Source organism: Macaca mulatta, chromosome 10, assembly GCF_049350105.2.
Source record: "Macaca mulatta isolate MMU2019108-1 chromosome 10, T2T-MMU8v2.0, whole genome shotgun sequence".
NCBI classification, from domain to species: Eukaryota; Metazoa; Chordata; class Mammalia; order Primates; family Cercopithecidae; genus Macaca; species Macaca mulatta.
In genome coordinates, this window is record NC_133415.1 from 87042714 (window position 1) to 87063383 (window position 20670).

Genomic DNA, 20670 nt, shown 5'->3' on the forward strand with positions numbered 1-20670 from the left:
AGATATTTGGATTTTTAGTAGAGACGAGGTTTTGCCGTGTTGCCCAGGCTGGTCTTGAACTCCTGAGCTCAGGCAATCTGCTGCTTCTGCCTTCTAAACTGCTGGGATTATGTGCATGAGCCACCATGCCCAGTTTACTTAATTATAAGAGTACAGTATATAATACATATAACATAAAAAGATGTGTTAATCCACAGTTTATGTTATCAGTAAGGCTTTCTTCTGGCCAACAGTAGGCTATTAGTAGTTAAGTTTTTGGGGAGTCAAAAATACCATGAAGGCCAGGCACGGTGGCTCACACCTGTAATTCCAGCACTTTGGGAGGCTGAGGCAGGCAGATCAGTTGAGTCCAGGAATTCAAGACCAGCCTGAGCAACATGATGAAACCTCATCTCTACAAAAAATTTTCTTTTTTTTTTTTTTTTTTTTTTTTTTTGAGACGGAGTCTCGCTCTGTCGCCCAGGCTGGAGTGCAGTGGCCGGATCTCAGCTCACTGCAAGCTCCGCCTCCCGGGTTCGGGCCATTCTCCTGTCTCAGCCTCCTGAGTAGCTGGGACTACAGGCGCCCGCCACCTCGCCCGGCTAGTTTTTTGTGTTTTTTAGTAGAGACGGGGTTTCACCGTGTTAGCCAGGATGGTCTCGATCTCCTGACCTCGTGATCCGCCCGTCTCGGCCTCCCAAAGTGCTGGGATTACAGGCTTGAGCCACCGCGCCCGGCCAAAAAATTTTCAAAAATTAACTGGGGTGTGGTGGTGTGCTCCTGTAGCCCCAGATGCTCGGGAGGCTGAGGTAGGAGATTCGCTTGAGCCTGGGATATCAAGGCTACAGTGACTTGTGATCTTACCACTGCACTCCAGCCTGGGCAACAGAATAAGACCCTGTCTCAAAGAAAAAAGGATTTTTGACTGTGTGTAAAGAGTTTGTGCCCCTAACCCCTGCATTGTTCAAGGGTCAATTGTATATAATTATGATAGAAAACTAGTATCACTTGCTATAAATAGAAGGTAACTATAAAAATATGTAAAGTTGGCCAGGCATGGTGGCTCACACCTGTAATCCCAGCACTTTGGGAGGCCAAGGAGGGTGGATCACCTCAGGTCAGGAATTTAAGACCAGTCTGACCAACATGGTGAAATCCCATCTCCACTAAAAATACAAAAATTAGTTGGGCATGGTGGTACGCGCCTGTAATTCCAGCTACTCAGGAGGCTGAGGCAGGAGAATCACTTGAACCTGGGAGGCGGAGGTTGTAGTGAGCCAAGATTGCACCACTGCACTCCAGCCTGGGCGACAGAGCGAGACTCCATCTCAAAAAAAAAAAAAAAGAAAAACGAAGAAAAAAAAAGGAAAAAAAAAAAGGGGGAAAGTTAAACATTGTTAGTGAATTCTGGATGAATGGATGGTATTGCCTACCAAAGGCTCTAAATTTGAGGCCTAAATCTCTGTGTTAAAAGGCAGATTAGGCCAGGCACGGTGGCTCACACCTGTAATCCCAGCACTTTGGGAGGCTGAGGCAGGCAGATCACCTGAGGTTAAGAGTTGCAGACCAGCCTGGCCAACATGGTGAAACCCTGTCTCTACTAAAAATACAAAAATCAGCCAGGCGTGGTGGTGTACACCTGTAATCCCAGCTACCCAGAAGGCTGAGGCAGGAGAATCACTGGAACTGGGGAGGTAAAGGTTGCAGTGAGACGGCCGGGCGCGGTGGCTCACGCCTGTAATCCCAGCACTTTGGGAGGCCGAGGCGGGCGGATCACAAGGTCAGGAGATTGAGACCACGGTGAAACCCCGTCTCTACTAAAAATACAAAAAATTAGCCGGGCGCGGTGGCGGGCGCCTGTAGTCCCAGCTACTCAGGAGGCTGAGGCAGGAGAATGGCGTAAACCCAGGAAGCGGAGCTTGCAGTGAGCCGAGATCGCGCCACTGCACTCCAGCCTGGGCGACAGAGCGAGACTCCGTCTCAAAAAACAAACAAACAAACAAAAAAAAGGTTGCAGTGAGCCGAGATGACACCACTACACTCCAGCCTGGGTGACAGAGCAAGACTCCATCTCAAAAAAAAAAAAAAAAAAAAAGGCAGATTAGAAAGTGTTAGAACGGCACTAAGGACATGTTAGCACCAAATTAGCCCTTTCAAGTTGAAAAAGATTGAAAAAAGAATGCTTTCTCATTGTATAATTCAGGGTCGTTTAACATTAACGTTCCACCTAAAATCATACCACCGTTAACACAGGTTCCCACTTTGGGAAACACTGGACTGAGGCATTGCTGAAATGCACACCTTATTCCTGTCTTAGTGTGCCTCAGTTTATCATATCAACTGTAACCAGAGCGAGGAGCACTGGATTAGGTATCAGGAGGCAGGATCTAGTACTGTGTGATCTTGGAAGTCCCTGCTCTTCTCTGGGCCTATTTTGTTGGCTGTAAAGTGAACAAGCAAGATGAGATTATTGACAGATAAAAATATATAACTGACAAATAATATTTATATGCTAAGCACTGGGAACATAGCAGTGAAAAAGAAAGATATATCCTATCCCTGCTCTCATGGAGTTTACATTCTTGTGGACAAAACAGGTGAACAGCAAGTATATCAATAAATAGGTAAATAAATTCAGATGATAAAGAGTGCGAAGAAATTACAGCACGGTAATGAGAGTGAAGGGAAGAGTGGTCTGGGAAGGCCTCTCTGAGGAAGCAGTATTTAAATAGACTGAAAATTCAGTAACCTAGAGCAGCAGCGTCCAATAGAAATACAATGTGAGGCCGGGCGCAGTGGCTCACGGCTATAATACCAGCACTTTGGGAGGCCGAGGCGGGCAGATCACCTGAGGTCAGGAGTTCGAGACCACCCTGGCCAACATGGTGAAGCCCCGTCTCTACTAAAAATACAAAAATTAGCCGGGCGTAGTGGCGCATACCTGTAATCCCAGCTACTCAGGAGGCTGAGGCAGGAGAATCACTTGAACCCAGGAGGCGGAGGTTGTGGTGAGCCAAGATTGCACCATTGTACTCCAGCCTGGATGACAAGAATGAAACTGGCTCTCAAAAAAACAAAGGCTACTCAGGAGGCTGAGGCAGGAGAATGCTGTGAACCCGGGAGGCGGAGCTTGCAGTGAGCCGAGATGGCGCCACTATACTCCAGCCTGGGCGACAGAGCAAGACTCCCTCTCAAAAAAAAGAAAAAAAAAGCAAAGAACTGTGATGTGAGCTACATAATAATTTTAAATTTGCTTATAGCCACTTTTTTTTTTTTTTTTGAGACGGAGTTTTGCTCTTGTTGCCCAGGCTGGAGTGCAATGGCACAATCTCGGCTCACTGCAGCCTCCGCCTCCCGGGTTCAAGCAATTCTCCTGCCTCAGTCTCCTGAGTAGCTGGGATTACAGGCATGTGCCACCACGCCAGGCTAATTTTTGTATTTTTAGTAGAGATGGGTTTCTCCATGTCGGTCAGGCTGGTCGCGAACTCCCGACCTCAGGTGATCCATTCACTTCGGTCTCCCAAAGTGCTGGGATTACAGGCATGAGCCACCACACTGAGTTGACAACCACATTTTTAAAAAGAAAGAAAAAAAAAAAAGCTGCAATTAATTGTAATATTTTATTTAACCCAGTATACTCAAAATGTTAACATTTCAATATGTGATTAATTTAAAAAGTTATTGAAATAATTTATTCTTTTCGTTGTACTAAATCTTTGAAATCTGGTGCATAGTTTACAGTACAGCACATCTCATCCCAATGCTCAGTTTTGACAAGCATGAAATGTAGCTCTAACTAAAAAGTTGTGTTTAAGGGGAAAAATATTTTTATATTGCTTCAGTTTTACATTTTACATTTCAATTAATTAAAATTAAATTTGAAAATTCAGTTTCTAGGTCGCACTAAACACATTTCACGTACTCAGTAGCCACATATGACCACTGGCTACCTGTATGGAAGGTACAAAACCCAACGGCTATTTACTTCCCAGGAAAGGAAGCAGCAAGCTATGACAGCAGTGTCCAAGACAGCTCCTGCTGGGTTCCCGCAGCAGGAACTCACCTGCTGCACTCGGTGCACAGTGGGGCAGCAAAGTTAACACGGGTTGGAGAGGCAGGCAAGGGCCAAATCTCAAAGGCCAAAAGAAAGTTCATGTTTCCTTTTAAGTTAAAAGAGAGACCACTTAGACTGGGCACGGTGGCTCACGCCTGTAATGTAATCCCAGCACTTTGGGAGGCCAAGGCGGGCGGATCACCTGAAGTCAGGAGTTCGAGACCACCCTGGCCAACATGGTGAAGCCCCGTCTCTACTAAAAATACAAATATTAGCCGGGCGTAGTGGTGCATACCTATAATCCCAGGTACTCAGGAGGCTGAGGCAGGAGAATCACTTGAACCCAGGAGGCGGAGGTTGTGGTAAGCCAAGATTGCACCATTGTACTCCAGCCTGGATGACAAGAATGAAACTGGCTCTCAAAAAAACAAAGGCTACTCAGGAGGCTGAGGCAGGAGAATGCCGTGAACCCGGGAGGTGGAGCTTGCAGTGAGCCGAGATGGCGCCACTGTACTCCAGCCTGGGCGACAGAGCAAGACTCCCTCTCAAAAAAAGAAAAAAAAAAAATTAGCAAAGAACTGTGATGTGAGCTACATAATAATTTTAAATTTGCTTATAGCCACTTTTTTTTTTTTTTTTTTTTTTTGAGACGGAGTTTTGCTCTTGTTGCCCAGGCTGGAGTGCAATGGCACAATCTCGGCTCACTGCAGCCTCCGCCTCCCGGGTTCAAGCAATTCTCCTGCCTCAGTCTCCCGAGTAGCTGGGATTACAGGCATGTGCCACCACGCCAGGCTAATTTTTGTATTTTTAGTAGAGATGGGTTTCTCCATGTCGGTCAGAATGGTCCCGAACTCCCGACCTCAGGTGATCCATTCGCTTCGGTCTCCCAAAGTGCTGGGATTACAGGCATGAGCCACCACACCGAGTTGACAACCACATTTTTAAAAAGAAAAGGCGGGGCGCGGTGGCTCAAGCCTGTAATCCCAGCACTTTGGGAGGCCGAGACGGGCGGATCACGAGGTCAGGAGATCAAGACCATCCTGGCTAACACGGTGAAACCCCGTCTCTACTAAAAAATACAAAAAAAAAACTAGCCGGGTGAGGTGGCGGGCGCCTGTAGTCCTAGCTACTGGGGAGGCTGAGGCAGGAGAATGGCGTGAACCCGGGAGGCGGAGCTTGCAGTGTGCTGAGATCCGGCCACTGCACTCCAGCCCGGGCGACAGAGCCAGACTCCATCTCAAAAAAAAAAAAATAAAAAAAATAAAAAAAAATAAAAAAGAAAAAGAAAAAGAAAAAAAAAACAGCTGCAATTAATTGTAATATTTTATTTAACCCAGTATACTCAAAATGTTAACATTTCAATATGTGATTAATTTAAAAAGTTATTGAAATAATTTATTCTTTTCGTTGTGCTAAATCTTTGAAATCTGGTGCATAGTTTACAGTACAGCACATCTCATCCCAGTGCTCAGTTTTGACAAACATGAAATTTAGTTCTAACTAAAAAGTTGTGTTTAAGGGGAAAAATATTTTTATATTGCTTCAGTTTTACATTTTACATTTCAATTAATTAAAATTAAATTTGAAAATTCAGTTTCTAGGTCGCACTAAACACATTTCACGTACTCAGTAGCCACATATGACCACTGGCTACCTGTATGGAAGGTACAAAACCCAACGGCTATTTACTTCCCAGGAAAGGAAGCAGCAAGCTATGACAGCAGTGTCCAAGACAGCTCCTGCTGGGTTCCCGCAGCAGGAACTCACCTGCTGCACTCGGTGCACAGTGGGGCAGCAAAGTTAACACGGGTTGGAGAGGCAGGCAAGGGCCAAATCTCAAAGGCCAAAAGAAAGTTCATGTTTCCTTTTAAGTTAAAAGAGAGACCACTTAGACTGGGCACGGTGGCTCACGCCTGTAATGTAATCCCAGCACTTTGGGAGGCCAAGGCGGGCGGATCACCTGAAGTCAGGAGTTCGAGACCACCCTGGCCAACATGGTGAAGCCCCGTCTCTACTAAAAATACAAATATTAGCCGGGCGTAGTGGTGCATACCTATAATCCCAGGTACTCAGGAGGCTGAGGCAGGAGAATCACTTGAACCCAGGAGGCGGAGGTTGTGGTAAGCCAAGATTGCACCATTGTACTCCAGCCTGGATGACAAGAATGAAACTGGCTCTCAAAAAAACAAAGGCTACTCAGGAGGCTGAGGCAGGAGAATGCCGTGAACCCGGGAGGTGGAGCTTGCAGTGAGCCGAGATGGCGCCACTGTACTCCAGCCTGGGCGACAGAGCAAGACTCCCTCTCAAAAAAAGAAAAAAAAAAATTAGCAAAGAACTGTGATGTGAGCTACATAATAATTTTAAATTTGCTTATAGCCACTTTTTTTTTTTTTTTTTTTTTTTGAGACGGAGTTTTGCTCTTGTTGCCCAGGCTGGAGTGCAATGGCACAATCTCGGCTCACTGCAGCCTCCGCCTCCCGGGTTCAAGCAATTCTCCTGCCTGTCTCCCGAGTAGCTGGGATTACAGGCATGTGCCACCACACCAGGCTAATTTTTGTATTTTTAGTAGAGATGGGTTTCTCCATGTCGGTCAGAATGGTCCCGAACTCCCGACCTCAGGTGATCCATTCGCTTCGGTCTCCCAAAGTGCTGGGATTACAGGCATGAGCCACCACACCGAGTTGACAACCACATTTTTAAAAAGAAAAGGCGGGGCGCGGTGGCTCAAGCCTGTAATCCCAGCACTTTGGGAGGCCGAGACGGGCGGATCACGAGGTCAGGAGATCAAGACCATCCTGGCTAACACGGTGAAACCCCGTCTCTACTAAAAAATACAAAAAAAAACCTAGTCGGGTGAGGTGGCGGGCGCCTGTAGTCCCAGCTATTCGGGAGGCTGAGGCAGGAGAATGGCGTGAACCCGGGAGGCGGAGCTTGCAGTGAGCTGAGATCCGGCCACTGCACTCCAGCCCGGGCGACAGAGCCAGACTCCATCTCAAAAAAAAAAAAATAAAAAAAATAAAAAAAAATAAAAAAAGAAAAAGAAAAAGAAAAAAAAAACAGCTGCAATTAATTGTAATATTTTATTTAACCCAGTATACTCAAAATGTTAACATTTCAATATGTGATTAATTTAAAAAGTTATTGAAATAATTTATTCTTTTCGTTGTGCTAAATCTTTGAAATCTGGTGCATAGTTTACAGTACAGCACATCTCATCCCAGTGCTCAGTTTTGACAAACATGAAATTTAGTTCTAACTAAAAAGTTGTGTTTAAGGGGAAAAATATTTTTATATTGCTTCAGTTTTACATTTTACATTTCAATTAATTAAAATTAAATTTGAAAATTCAGTTTCTAGGTCGCACTAAACACATTTCACGTACTCAGTAGCCACATATGACCACTGGCTACCTGTATGGAAGGTACAAAACCCAACGGCTATTTACTTCCCAGGAAAGGAAGCAGCAAGCTATGACAGCAGTGTCCAAGACAGCTCCTGCTGGGTTCCCGCAGCAGGAACTCACCTGCTGCACTCGGTGCACAGTGGGGCAGCAAAGTTAACACGGGTTGGAGAGGCAGGCAAGGGCCAAATCTCAAAGGCCAAAAGAAAGTTCATGTTTCCTTTTAAGTTAAAAGAGAGACCACTTAGACTGGGCACGGTGGCTCACGCCTGTAATGTAATCCCAGCACTTTGGGAGGCCAAGGCGGGCGGATCACCTGAAGTCAGGAGTTCGAGACCACCCTGGCCAACATGGTGAAGCCCCGTCTCTACTAAAAATACAAATATTAGCCGGGCGTAGTGGTGCATACCTATAATCCCAGGTACTCAGGAGGCTGAGGCAGGAGAATCACTTGAACCCAGGAGGCGGAGGTTGTGGTAAGCCAAGATTGCACCATTGTACTCCAGCCTGGATGACAAGAATGAAACTGGCTCTCAAAAAAACAAAGGCTACTCAGGAGGCTGAGGCAGGAGAATGCCGTGAACCCGGGAGGCGGAGCTTGCAGTGAGCCGAGATGGCGCCACTGTACTCCAGCCTGGGCGACAGAGCAAGACTCCCTCTCAAAAAAAGAAAAAAAAAAAATTAGCAAAGAACTGTGATGTGAGCTACATAATAATTTTAAATTTGCTTATAGCCACTTTTTTTTTTTTTTTTTTTTTTGAGACGGAGTTTTGCTCTTGTTGCCCAGGCTGGAGTGCAATGGCACAATCTCGGCTCACTGCAGCCTCCGCCTCCCGGGTTCAAGCAATTCTCCTGCCTCAGTCTCCTGAGTAGCTGGGATTACAGGCATGTGCCACCACGCCAGGCTAATTTTTGTATTTTTAGTAGAGATGGGTTTCTCCATGTCGGTCAGAATGGTCCCGAACTCCCGACCTCAGGTGATCCATTCGCTTCGGTCTCCCAAAGTGCTGGGATTACAGGCATGAGCCACCACACCGAGTTGACAACCACATTTTTAAAAAGAAAAGGCGGGGCGCGGTGGCTCGAGCCTGTAATCCCAGCACTTTGGGAGGCCGAGACGGGCGGATCACGAGGTCAGGAGATCAAGACCATCCTGGCTAACACGGTGAAACCCCGTCTCTACTAAAAAATACAAAAAAAAAACTAGCCGGGTGAGGTGGCGGGCGCCTGTAGTCCCAGCTACTCGGGAGGCTGAGGCAGGAGAATGGCGTGAACCCGGGAGGCGGAGCTTGCAGTGAGCTGAGATCCGGCCACTGCACTCCAGCCCGGGCGACAGAGCCAGACTCCATCTCAAAAAAAAAAAAATAAAAAAAATAAAAAAAAATAAAAAAAGAAAAAGAAAAAGGAAAAAAAAAAGCTGCAATTAATTGTAATATTTTATTTAACCCAGTATACTCAAAATGTTAACATTTCAATATGTGATTAATTTAAAAAGTTATTGAAATAATTTATTCTTTTCGTTGTGCTAAATCTTTGAAATCTGGTGCATAGTTTACAGTACAGCACATCTCATCCCAGTGCTCAGTTTTGACAAACATGAAATTTAGTTCTAACTAAAAAGTTGTGTTTAAGGGGAAAAATATTTTTATATTGCTTCAGTTTTACATTTTACATTTCAATTAATTAAAATTAAATTTGAAAATTCAGTTTCTAGGTCGCACTAAACACATTTCACGTACTCAGTAGCCACATATGACCACTGGCTACCTGTATGGAAGGTACAAAACCCAACGGCTATTTACTTCCCAGGAAAGGAAGCAGCAAGCTATGACAGCAGTGTCCAAGACAGCTCCTGCTGGGTTCCCGCAGCAGGAACTCACCTGCTGCACTCGGTGCACAGTGGGGCAGCAAAGTTAACACGGGTTGGAGAGGCAGGCAAGGGCCAAATCTCAAAGGCCAAAAGAAAGTTCATGTTTCCTTTTAAGTTAAAAGAGAGACCACTTAGACTGGGCACGGTGGCTCACGCCTGTAATGTAATCCCAGCACTTTGGGAGGCCGAGGCAGGCAGATCCCTTGAGCCCAGGAGTTTGAGACCAACCTGGACAATAAGTGAGACCTGTCTATAAAAAACAGAAAATGAAAATAAAAATAAAATTAGCCAAGCGTGGTGGCGCACACATGTGGTCCCAGCTACTTGGGAGGCTGAAGTGGCAGAATCGCCTGAACCCAGGAACAGTGAGCCCAGATCGCGCCACTGCAGTCCAGCCTGGGTGACAGAGTGAAACTCTGTCTAAAAAAAACAAAACAAAACAAAAAGTAGGGAGAAGAGGGCCAGGGCCAGCCAAGAGCCAGGTCAGTCTGGATGGGGATGGAGGTGAAGGAATCAGACTGGGGGAGCGGGCGGTGGGCGGTGGGCAATCGGGCGGGGAAACCTCTGGTCCGGGACCTCCCTAGCCCGAGGAGCTCCCAGGCACAGGTGAGGACGCGAGGGGCTGGCGTGGCCGGCTCATAAAGCCCCGGCGTTTCCCACGCAGAAGGAGGCTTCGATGAAGAAAGTGGCGCGGCCCCGGACCCCCCTCTCAGCGCCCTGCGTGGCCACCCGCGACAGCTGCAAGCCGCCTGCACCCGCCTGTTGCGACCCGTGCGCCTCCTGCCAGTGCCGCTTCTTCCGCAGTGCCTGTTCCTGCCGCGTGCTCAGCCTCAACTGCTGAGCGCGCCCTCTCCCGGCCGCGGGCGGGCAGGGCTTTGGGGACGCGGGGCGCTTTTCGGGCGGGTGATCTCTAACAGGGCGGCTTCCCAGGACTGGGGGCGGGCGGAGGTTGCAGGAGGTGGGAGTTCAGGGAGACCTGGCTTGGGCTAAACTCGAAATACAATATATATAGGCTGCTCGAAGGTGTGCTGCTGTTTCTGTAAAGGTCCCGAAAGTTTTCGATGCCTTCGCCACAGAGTCAAGCGGACTGCGCACGCGCTGCTCTCCAGGGGCTCAGGACACCCGGGCGCCCCAGCCCCAAAGCTGCACTCCCAGTCAACGCTGCTCCCGCCCTGGGGGTTGGGAACGAGGCTACCGCCCCTACCATTAAACCGGGGAACACCCGAGGCTGCCTCCAAAACCAGGGAATTCAGACCAGCCAGGCAGAAAGGAACCGCCTTTAGGTCTTAACACATTTCCTCCTAGGTGCTCCCCTCTCCCCAGGGGAAGAAACGGAAAGAAAGAAAGGCCACGCCTGTATTCCCAGCACTTTGGGAGGCCGAGGCGGGCGGATCACCTGAGGTCTGGAGATCGAGACCATCCTGACCAACATGGGGAAACCCGTCTCTACTAAAAATACAAAATTAGCCGAGTGTAGTGGCGCATGCCTTAAAGCTCAGCTATTCGAGAGGTTGAGGCAGGAGAATCGCTTGAACCCGGGAAGCAGAGGCTGCAGTGAGCCAAGATCAGGCCATTGCACTCCAGCCTGGGCAACAAGAGCGGAACTCTGTCTAAAAAGAAAGAAAGAAAGCCGAGGCTGGAGGATCACTTGAGGCCAGAAGTTCAAGACCAGCCTGGGCAACATAGTGAGACTCCCTGCCACGCCACTCGTATGTACAAAAAATTTTAAAAATTAACTGGGTGTGGTGGCATGCGCCAGTAGTCCCACCTACTCAGGCAGCTAAGACAGGAGAATCACCTGAGCCCTGGAGTTGGAGACTGCAGTGAGCTATGATCACACCACTGCACTCCAGACTTGGCAACAGAGTGAAACCGTGTGTTTGAGAGAGAGAGAGAAAAAAAGGAAATAATCATTCCCATTCTTGTTATAAATCCAAGATATTAAGTGTCGTGTTCCCTCTCTGTTCCTTAACACAAGAAACAAACACACAACACCCCCACACACAGGAAAGCTGCCAGATGCTTGTTTTGTTTTCTATCATTTAGGCTGCAGTCCTACAGGGCAAGAACCTTTTGTTCCTTGCACCACAGCTGCTGCTGAGTAAATGTCATATTGGGAAGATATTGCAGTCACTCCTCCTGTTTTCCAGACATTGTTCACTAAGCAAGCAGGCACCATTTGGTCCCCAAGGGTGAGGCCAGGATGCAAAGCTAAAGACTCAGTCCCTTAGTAACAAAGCCATTTGGCTGCTGGGTCCAGAAAACCACATAGAAGACCAACCCATTCATTCATTCAGCAAATGTGTATTGGGCACCTACTGTGTGCCAAGTGCTATGGACATAGTGGTGAAGAAGTCCAATATGGATCCTCTCCTTATGGTCCGGTGGCCCATGGCTATTGTCCCTTGTTAGAGGTTAGAACCATTATTAGCATATGTGGTCCATTCCCTCAGACTATCAGTTTTGGTTTTTCTTTAGAGATGGGGTCTTGCTATGTTGCCCAAGCTGGTCTCAAACTCCTGGCCTCAAGCAATCCTCCTGCCTCAACCTCCCAGAGTGCTGGGATTACAGACATGAGCCACTGTGCCCAGCCGGTTTTTGCTTTTTTTGTTTGTTTTGAGACAGAGTCTCGCTCTGTCACTCAGGTGGGAGTGCAGTGGTGCAATCTTGTCTCACTGGAGCCTCCACTTCCCAGGCTCAAGCTATCCTCCAACTTCAGCCTCCCAAGTAGCTAGGACTTCAGGACTCAAGCTGGGACTTCAGAATTCAAGAGATACTCGTGTGTGAGTACCTGGGATTACAGGTGTGCACCACCACAACCGGCTAATTTTTATATTTTTAGTAGAGACAGGGTTTTGCCATTCTTGAACTCTTGGCCTCAAGTGATCCACCCATCTCAGCCTCCCAAAGTGCTGGGATTACAGGTATGAGCCACCACGCCCCACCTCCTTCTCCTTTTCAGAATTCCTCCTCAAGCCCAAAGTGCTAAGAGCATGGTCCTGGGCCTCTCAAAACTCTGCTGGTCTAATGACCAGAATTGAAACTCACATTTGTGACTCAGAGTTACGGTTTGACTGTTAGGAGCATCTGGGACTGCCATCTCCAACACCATTATTCATTCTATTTCTGTCTCACACACACGGGGTGAACTTAACCTAGGAAGATTTACCCTACCTTTGTGGCCATTGATTGAGGATCATTTCTTCCTGAAGGACGTAGCCTTAAACTTGTGCCCAAAGTTCTCATAGTGTAGCCTTGAACAAGTCTTTTTTTTTTTTTTTTTTTTGAGACAGAGTCTTGCTCTGTCACCCAGGCTGTAGTATAGTGGTGCAATCTGGGTTCACCACAGCCTCTGCCTCCCAGGTTCAAGTGATTCTCCTGCCTCAGCCTCCCGAGTAGCTGGGATTACAGGCATGTGCCACCACACCGGCTAATTTTTGTATTTTTAGTAGAGACAGGGTTTCACTATGTTGGCCAGGCTGGTCTCAAAATCCTGACCTCAAATGATCTGCCCACCTCAGCTTCCCAAAGTTCTGGGATTACAGGATATGAGCCACGAGCCACCACACCCAGCCTGAACAAGTCACTTTTGATGCTACCATTTCCACATTTACAAAGTGAGAAGTAAATCAGTCAGAGTATTTTAGGTGCAAGCAACAGAAACAACTCCAGCTAGCCTGAGAGAAAAAAAAGGTAGAGGGTTAGTCTACTGGAGAGATTTGGGGACCTCAAAGGAAAGATTACACAACATGCCTCCAGAAAAAAAAAAAAAAAAGCCCCTGAGGGGTGCTAGAGGAGCCAAGTGGACAATGTCTTGCAAGCACGGCAACAGGGATGTCAGCTCCAACCTCTTCAGTCCTTGCACTAGACCATTCAAAATAATTCCCAGGAGAGGCTGATTCACCTGATGTGGGGCCAAGAAAGGGTGGTCCACCTTGACTGACAGTCCCATTGTTCAGGAAAAAATTCTCAAACCATGTTTTCCTCTGCTTTCACACCACCGCAACAGTCATCAACACCCAACAGACTTGTGTGACCCCAAAATATGAGGGGATTTACCCCCACCAGCAAGCAAACAATCAGTTCTGCAGTGGACACCAGCTGGGTGTCCTCCAATTCAATTCCAACACTATCTACTTGGAGATGGCATCAGATCCCACAGTCTGAGGGCTCAGTCCCCAAGACTGCCCTCATTTCAGACACCAGTCAAAAGTCTGAGCCTCTAGAACTTCTGACAACTGGCTTTAAGTTGGGGTTTCCACAACCCTCTTTGGGCTCAACTAATTTGCTGGAGGGGCTCACAGAACGCAGGGAAGCAAGGCCAGGTGCAGTGGCTCACACCTGTAATCCCAGTACTTTGGGAAGCCAAGGTGGGAGGATCGCTTAAGCCCAGGATTTCAAGACTAGCTTGGTCAACAGTGAGACCCCATCTCTATAAAAAATAAAATTAGCCAGGCATGGTGGCACAAGCCTCTAGTCCCAGCTACTCAAGAGGCTGAGGCAGGAGGATCACTTGAACCCGGGAGGTCAAGGCTGCAGTGAGTCATGATCATACCACTGCATTCCAGGCTGTGTCTCAAAAAATAAAAAACCAAAAAGAATTCAGGGAAACACACCGGTTTATTATAAAGGCTATTACAAAGGCTGCAGATGAAGAGATGCATAGGGTGAGGTATGGGAAGGGGTGCAGAGCTTCTGTGTCCTCCCTGGGCCTGCCACCTTCTAGGAACCCCAGCGTGTCTGGCTATCAGGAAGCTCTCTGAAGCCTGTCCTCTTGGGTTTTTAATGGAGGCTTCATTACGTAGGCATGATTGATTAAACCACTGGCCATTGGTGATCAACTTGACCTTCAGCCCCTCTGTCCTCCCCAGAGGTTGGGGGATGGGGATGAAAGTCCCAACCCCTAATCATGCATTTGCCCTTGTGGTGACCCTTTTTTTTTTTTGGAGGCACGTTGTATAATCTTTCCTATGAGGTCCCCAAATCTCTCCAGGAGACTAACCCTCTACCTTTTTTTTCTCTCAGGCTAGCTAGAGTTGTTTCTGTTGCTTGCACCTAAAATACTCTGACTGATTTACTTCTCACTTTGTAAACGTGGAAATGGTAGCATCAAAAGTGACTTGTTCAGGCTGGGTGTGGTGGCTCATAGCCTGTAATCCCAGAACAGTGATCAAATGATCCACCCGCCTCGGCTTCCCAAAATGCTGGGATAGCAGGCATGAGCCACCACAGCCCAGCCCCTCCATCTTTTTGAGCAACCACAGATCTTAACATCACCACCCATTGTTGAGAAATTACCCCCAGTCATACAATAGGAACTTTAGAAAGAAATTTAACTCCAAGGGCCACTTCCCATTTGTGAAGAGGACAGAATAGGCAAGAAAAGAATGTACTTTGAACTGAATTAGCCAAACCATCTGTAGTCAATTTAAGATGAGTCTAGAGTAGATGTGTTACTCTTTCTTCTTCCATGTACCAAGAGTAGAGGGTGTGTGTGTTGGGAGGGAGGATTGGATTCAGGAAGGAGGAAAAGGAATGACTTTTGTTTAATCAGTAAAATCCTTTAAAATTGCCAAATGCTTTCTGGTTCACTACAGAAATGAGGTTTCTATTAATCGATTGCCTGCAGAGAAACAGTAGCTCTCCCAGCTGGATATATGAGTTGTAAAGTCTGGGAGGTGGCACCTTCTAATGGTAAGAATGATGATGCTGACAATTATGCCTTCTTGTTGCCCAGGGAGCCCAGCAAATAGCTTCGTTGGAGTCCAGAGGCTTTTCACACTTTCCAGAGCTCCTCTTTGGAATTTGTGGACTCTTTGGCTGTATAGGCTACCAGAGCAATAGTAAATATTGGGCTGCTGCTCACTGCTCGAGGCCTGTGTGGTCTGCAGTTATCATCATGCCATACTAACAGTGATTATTTATGGAGCAGCTACTTCATGCCAGGCATGACACCAAGACTACCATATTAACATCTTGACCTAAGTATCACTGTAAATAAGAGAACTGGGGTTCAAAGAGGTTAAGAAATGTGTCTAGATAGACCTCGCACCTCAGCATGGCGATTCAGATCCAGCCCATGTCATTCCAGAGCCTAGGCCCTTAAGCACCAGGCCATTGAAAGCCAGGCAGAGGGGACTCTGCCTGCATAGAGCCAATACCTTGCAGGAGACTTAGCCCAAGAGGTATACCCAACAGACTCCCCATGTGACTCCCCAGCTCTCTAATGAGACCTTGTCAACACCACCCCAGGGAGTAGTCTCACTAGTGGAGCTTCTGGAGACATGCAGCTGCATCTTCTTTTCTTGCGTCAGTACTTACTCAAGAGGCCTTGGGAGGTACAGGAGAGGGCACTGATAAAGAATCAAGAGGGGCTGGGGTACGGTGGCTCACTCCTGTAATTCCAGCACTTTGGGAGGCCGAGGCAGGAGGATTGCTTGAGTCCAGGAGTTTGAGACCAGCCTGGGAAACATGGTGAGCCCCTACCTCTACAAAAAATTTTTTAAATTAGACAGGCGTGGTGGCACGCGCCTGTAGTCTCAGCTATTTGGGAGGCTGAGGCGGGAGATCGCTTGAGCCCGAGAGTTCAAGGCTGCAGTGAGCCATGAACGTGGCACTGTACTCCAGCCTGGATGAGAAAATGAGACTTTGTAGAGTCAGATGGTCCAAAGTCCTGTTCCAGCACTGCCCCTCGCTTGCTGTATGACCTTGGACAAGGCAGAGTCTTAGAGGCGAATCCAGTCCCTTCATGGTGCAGCTGGGAGGGGACTTGGCCCAAGTTTTCTATTTTCTTTTTTTTTTTTTTTTGAGACGGAGTCTCGCTGTCACCCAGACTGGAGTGCAGTGGCTTGATCTTGGCTCACTGCAACCTCCGCCTCACAGGTTCAAGTGATTCTCCTACCTCAGCCTCCCAAGTAGCTGGGATTACAGGCATGCGCCACCACGCCAGGCTAATTTTGTATTTTTAGTAGAGATGGGGTTTCACCATGTTGGCCAGGCTGGTCTCAAACTCCTGACCTCAGGTGATTCGCCTGCCTCGGCCTCCCAAAGTGCTAGGATTACAGGCGTGAGCCACCGCACCAGGCCCTCTATTTTCTTTTCTCTGTTGTTTTTCTACAACATGATGTCTTCAAAGTCTTCTCCACTACAGCGAGACTCAGAATTGTCAGACAGCAACCTATTGAGATGGGTTTAGGGAAAGAAGGTAACTTTCTGGGGGGCTCATTTCACTAAAAAGGGAGGGGTTAGATCCAGTTAGTGTAAAACATGTCTAGATTCAGCTACTCCAATATTCTCTGGAATGTGTCAGTCTCTCTCAATTGTGTTGGCTTCATCCATTTTTTTGAGATGAGGCCTCGTTCTGTCCCCCAGACTAGAGTGCAGTGTGTGATCTCAGCTCACTGCAACTGCCACCTCCCAGTTCAAGTGATTTCCCTGTCTCAGCCTTCCGAGTAGCTGGGATTACAGGCGTGCACCACCATGCCTGGCTAATTTTTTTTTTTTTTTTTTTTTAGTAGAGACAAGGTTTCATTATGTTGGTCAGGCTGGTCTCAAACTCCTGACCTCAGGTGATCTGCCCACCTTGGCCTCCCAAAGTGCTGGGATTACAGGTGTGAGCTGCCTCACCCAGCCTGTGTTGGCTTCATCCTAAGGCAAGCTGGCCTTCGTGGGGGCAAAGGAGCAGCTACAGACTCACATTCCTTCCAATCCTGGCAGCCCCACTGAAGAAAGTACCTTTTCTCCATTTTTAGGATAGCTGGGTCTCTTTTACAGTTGCCACCTCCACCTACTGTGCAACAGGCACAGAGGCAAATTCTATACTTGGTGTGCACCAGCAGCATTGGGCAACACTGGGGAAGTTGTTAAAATGTACATTATAAGGCCTCACCCCAGACCTACAGAATCAGGACTGGGGATAAGCCCACCAGGTGGTTCTGAGGCTTGCTCAAGTCTAAGAACCACACTGGGTTACGGAACAGGCTTTAGGGGAATAAATACAAGTCAGCAGTTAGTAGGAAAAGCAGGCTCAGGACCCCACGAAAGACAGGCAGAGGAGGGGCATTCAGAACATAGTGTGGGTGAATACTCTAGGGAGGCACCCACCTCTCTGTTTCTCTCCCTGGTAATAAGGCAAGTACGAGAACACTTAGCAGGGTTGATCAGACTATTACGATGCTAGGCAGTGTGAATTTAGGTACCAATAACTTATGGAAGTTGTCAGGAAAAGCCCAGCACCCAGCACCTGGGGGTCTTTAGAACCCTGGGAAGGTTGTAACTCCTCCCACCAGGGAGAAGCAGCCTCTAGTCCTGGGCGGGGGTCTAAGTCCAAGCAGCCCACAGAGTGAATTCTGGAGTCGCTCTTGCACACCAGATTTCTAGCAAAAGTCCTAAAGTCCCGGGATTGAGTCCAGACCAACTTGAGCCACCTGCCTGTCTTGGAGCCAGTTTGGAGAAGCAATCAACGTGGAACTGATCGAAGCCTGCCCGAATCACTGTGCACCCCTGGCTGCCTGTACCATCTCAAGCAGGTTTCCTAGCTCGGTCCCCTGGGTTAGTCCTGAGTAGGTCTCAGGGATAAGAATCTGGATTCCTGGGGTTTCCTGGAACCTTAGACTCCCAAAGCAAAGCTGTCCCGACAGCGGCTTCCTGGAGTTCTCACTGGCATCAACAGTCCCCATGATCCTTCCTGGGTTTTAGTCCGTGCTACTTCCAGGCCCTCTAAGCTCATTACTTCTGGACTCAAAAGGGATCCCAGCCCCTCTAGCCTAGGAGGCCCCTCCCACCACAGCCAGTTACACAGAGGTGGGCATGGGGCTTGGTGTGTGGGAAAGAACCCTGAAATTGACTCAGGCGGGACGCCCAGACCTGCAGAGTGACCCGGATAAGTCACAACTTCTGTGGGCCTCCGTTTCTCCACATACAAATGCTGGGTTCTGCTCTATAGGACTCTTAAGGTTCTCCCTTAGTTCCAAGATTCTATGACTTCTCTAATTTTCTAATTTCCTAAGTATCCTAAATTCCCTGCTCTCAAAACAGCTCCCTCTCACCACCTGGTGTCTGACACGGCCCTTAAAACTCAGCATAAAACTCCTCACTAATGTTCTATCATTTGAGCCTCAAGACAGCCATCTGAAGTAGGTGTTTCTGTCCCTGCAGGGAACACAGTGAGTCAGCAGCAGACCCAGCGCTCCTCTTTCCAAAGTTCAGGCCACTGCTCCATAAACAGCCACTTTCCACCCGCCATAGGCCTCATCTTCCCATCTCTTTCCTGGAAAAAAATCCAGCCAGGGCTAGGCCTGGATACTGCAGGACCCCTGGCCAATTCCTTCTTTCCCCATGAAGCTTTGATCGAGACAGCCCAGGGGTATCAGGAGTGGGAGTATTGGGGGTGGAGCAGGAGACACATCATCTTTCATTGTGGGTACCTGGTCAGTGTCACACATGTGACAGATTAGCAGACCTGAAATCAGAGTTAAGTCTGAGACCAGATGTGAAAAGAGGGGCTGTGTTTTCTCAAACAAAAGAAAAGGTTCTGGGAACTGACAGGACACCTCTGAACAGGAAAGGAAGAGGCTGGGATGACAGAAACCAGAACTCCTGGAAGGGAGGTGGGGGGCTACATGGGATGTGGCAGGAGGAAGCATTCTGACAGCATTTCCCATATCCAGGAGGAGACACGCTAGAGGGAAGGCAGCATGCACACACACAGGCAGCAGCTGTGCAGCAGAAGGCATTCAACCTCTCTGGCTGAGATGAACAGCAGCCTCTCCTTTTTCCCACTGTGAAGTCATCGTCCCAGCAGCCACCCCAGTAGAACTGAGGCAGGGCTCTGGGCAGCCCTCTGGGTTACAGTTCCAGAGTTCCTGATCTAGTGTCGGGAAATCTGAAACCAGGCTCCCTTCCTAAACCTGACCTTGCTGGTGTGGAAAGGGCTTGGATTTTGGTCTAAGTCCTACTACGTACAAAAGTCAGCTCACGCTCGTGGGTCCTCTCAGAGCCTCAGACGTGGGAATTCAAGTCTCTATGAGGAATAAATAAGACCTAAGGCCGGGCATGGTGGCTCATGCCTGTAATCCCAGCACTTTGGGAGGCCAAGGTGAGCGGATCACCCGAGGTTAGGAGTTCGAGACCAGCCAGGCCAACATGGTGAAACCCTGTCTGTACTAAAATACAAAAATTAGCCAGGTGTGGTGATAAGCATCTGTAATCCTAGCTACTTGGGAGGCTGAGGCAGGAGAATAGGTTGAACTCGGGAGGCAGAGGTTGCAGTGAGCCAAGATAGTGCCACTGCACTCCAGCCTGGGTGACAAGAGTGAGACTCCATCTCAAAAAAAAAAAAAAAAAAAATAGTTTAGGCACAGTGGCTCACGTCTGTAATCCCAGTACTCTGGGAGGCTGAGGCAGGTGGATCACGAGGTCAGGAGATTGAGATCATCCTGGCTAACATGGTGAAACCCCATCTCTACTAAAAAAAAATACAAAAAAACTTAGCCAGGCATAGTGGCGGGTGCCTGTAGTCCCAGCTACTCAGGAGGCTGAGGCAGGAGAATGGCGTGAATCCGGAAGGCAGAGGTTGCAGTGAGCCGAGATTGTGCCACTGCACTCCAGCCTAGGCAACAGAGCGAGACTCCATCTCAAAAAAAAACAAAAACAAAAACAAAAAAACTCTAAAAGATGCTTGCACAATGCCTGTCACCCAAGTGTGCAAGATCTCAGCCTATTCTGACCACTCGTGTTGTGATCAGTTGGGAAGTGGGTACCCTGTCATTTGGTACTAATATTAGTTGAAGTACCAAAGTCTGTACACTATTTACAGCAGAGTCACATCACATACACACGTAACTTATGCAACTTAAACTGTGTGCACTCAGGGAAAAAGAAAAGGTAAGAATTGTCAGGCAGGACATACTGATGAGTATCTAAGCCAGAGTGAGCAGTTTTCAGCCCCTCATGCCTTGCTGATCATGGGCCACTGAGTGTGACTTAAGGGTTTTACTTGACATCATATCTTTAGAACTTAATGTGAGTCCCCACTTAGTGCACTTTTAAAAATACTGCAAACAGTTGGGCACAGTGGCTCACCCCCGTAATCCCAACACTTTGGGAGGCTGAGGCAGGCAGATCACTTGAGGTCAGGAGTTCAAGATCAGCCTGGTCAACACGGTAAAACCCCATCTCTACTAAAAATACAAAAAAAAAAAATTAGCTGGGTGTGATCTCAGCTATTCGGGAGGCTGAGGCAGGAGGATCACTTGAAGCCAGGAGGCAAAGGTTGCATTGAGCCAAGATTGCACCACTGCACTCCAGCCTGGGTGACAGAGCGAGACTCCGTCTCAAGAAAAACAAAAAGCAAAAACAAGAATACCC

The 20670-nt window shown here is 48.0% G+C and overlaps 1 protein-coding gene and 1 long non-coding RNA gene across 3 annotated transcripts in view; both read left to right on the forward strand.

The window, feature by feature from the left end:
- Positions 1 to 10322, forward strand: part of ASIP (agouti signaling protein) — an 85885-nt gene extending 75563 nt beyond the window's left edge. For both annotated transcript variants that reach the window (XM_015149181.3, XM_028828335.2), the window contains exon 4: positions 9968 to 10322. In XM_015149181.3, coding sequence (XP_015004667.1) covers positions 9968 to 10144 — 177 coding nt within the window. In that variant the 3' untranslated portion in view covers positions 10145 to 10322. The remainder of the gene's footprint in view (positions 1 to 9967) is intronic.
- Positions 10323 to 13903: 3581 nt separating this feature from the next.
- On the forward strand, positions 13904 to 20659 carry LOC144332074 (uncharacterized). Its single transcript, XR_013399824.1, has 3 exons — positions 13904 to 15721; positions 16545 to 16754; positions 19835 to 20659. It is a non-coding gene; the product is annotated as an uncharacterized LOC144332074 (long non-coding RNA).
- The last annotated feature ends 11 nt before the right edge of the window (positions 20660 to 20670 follow it).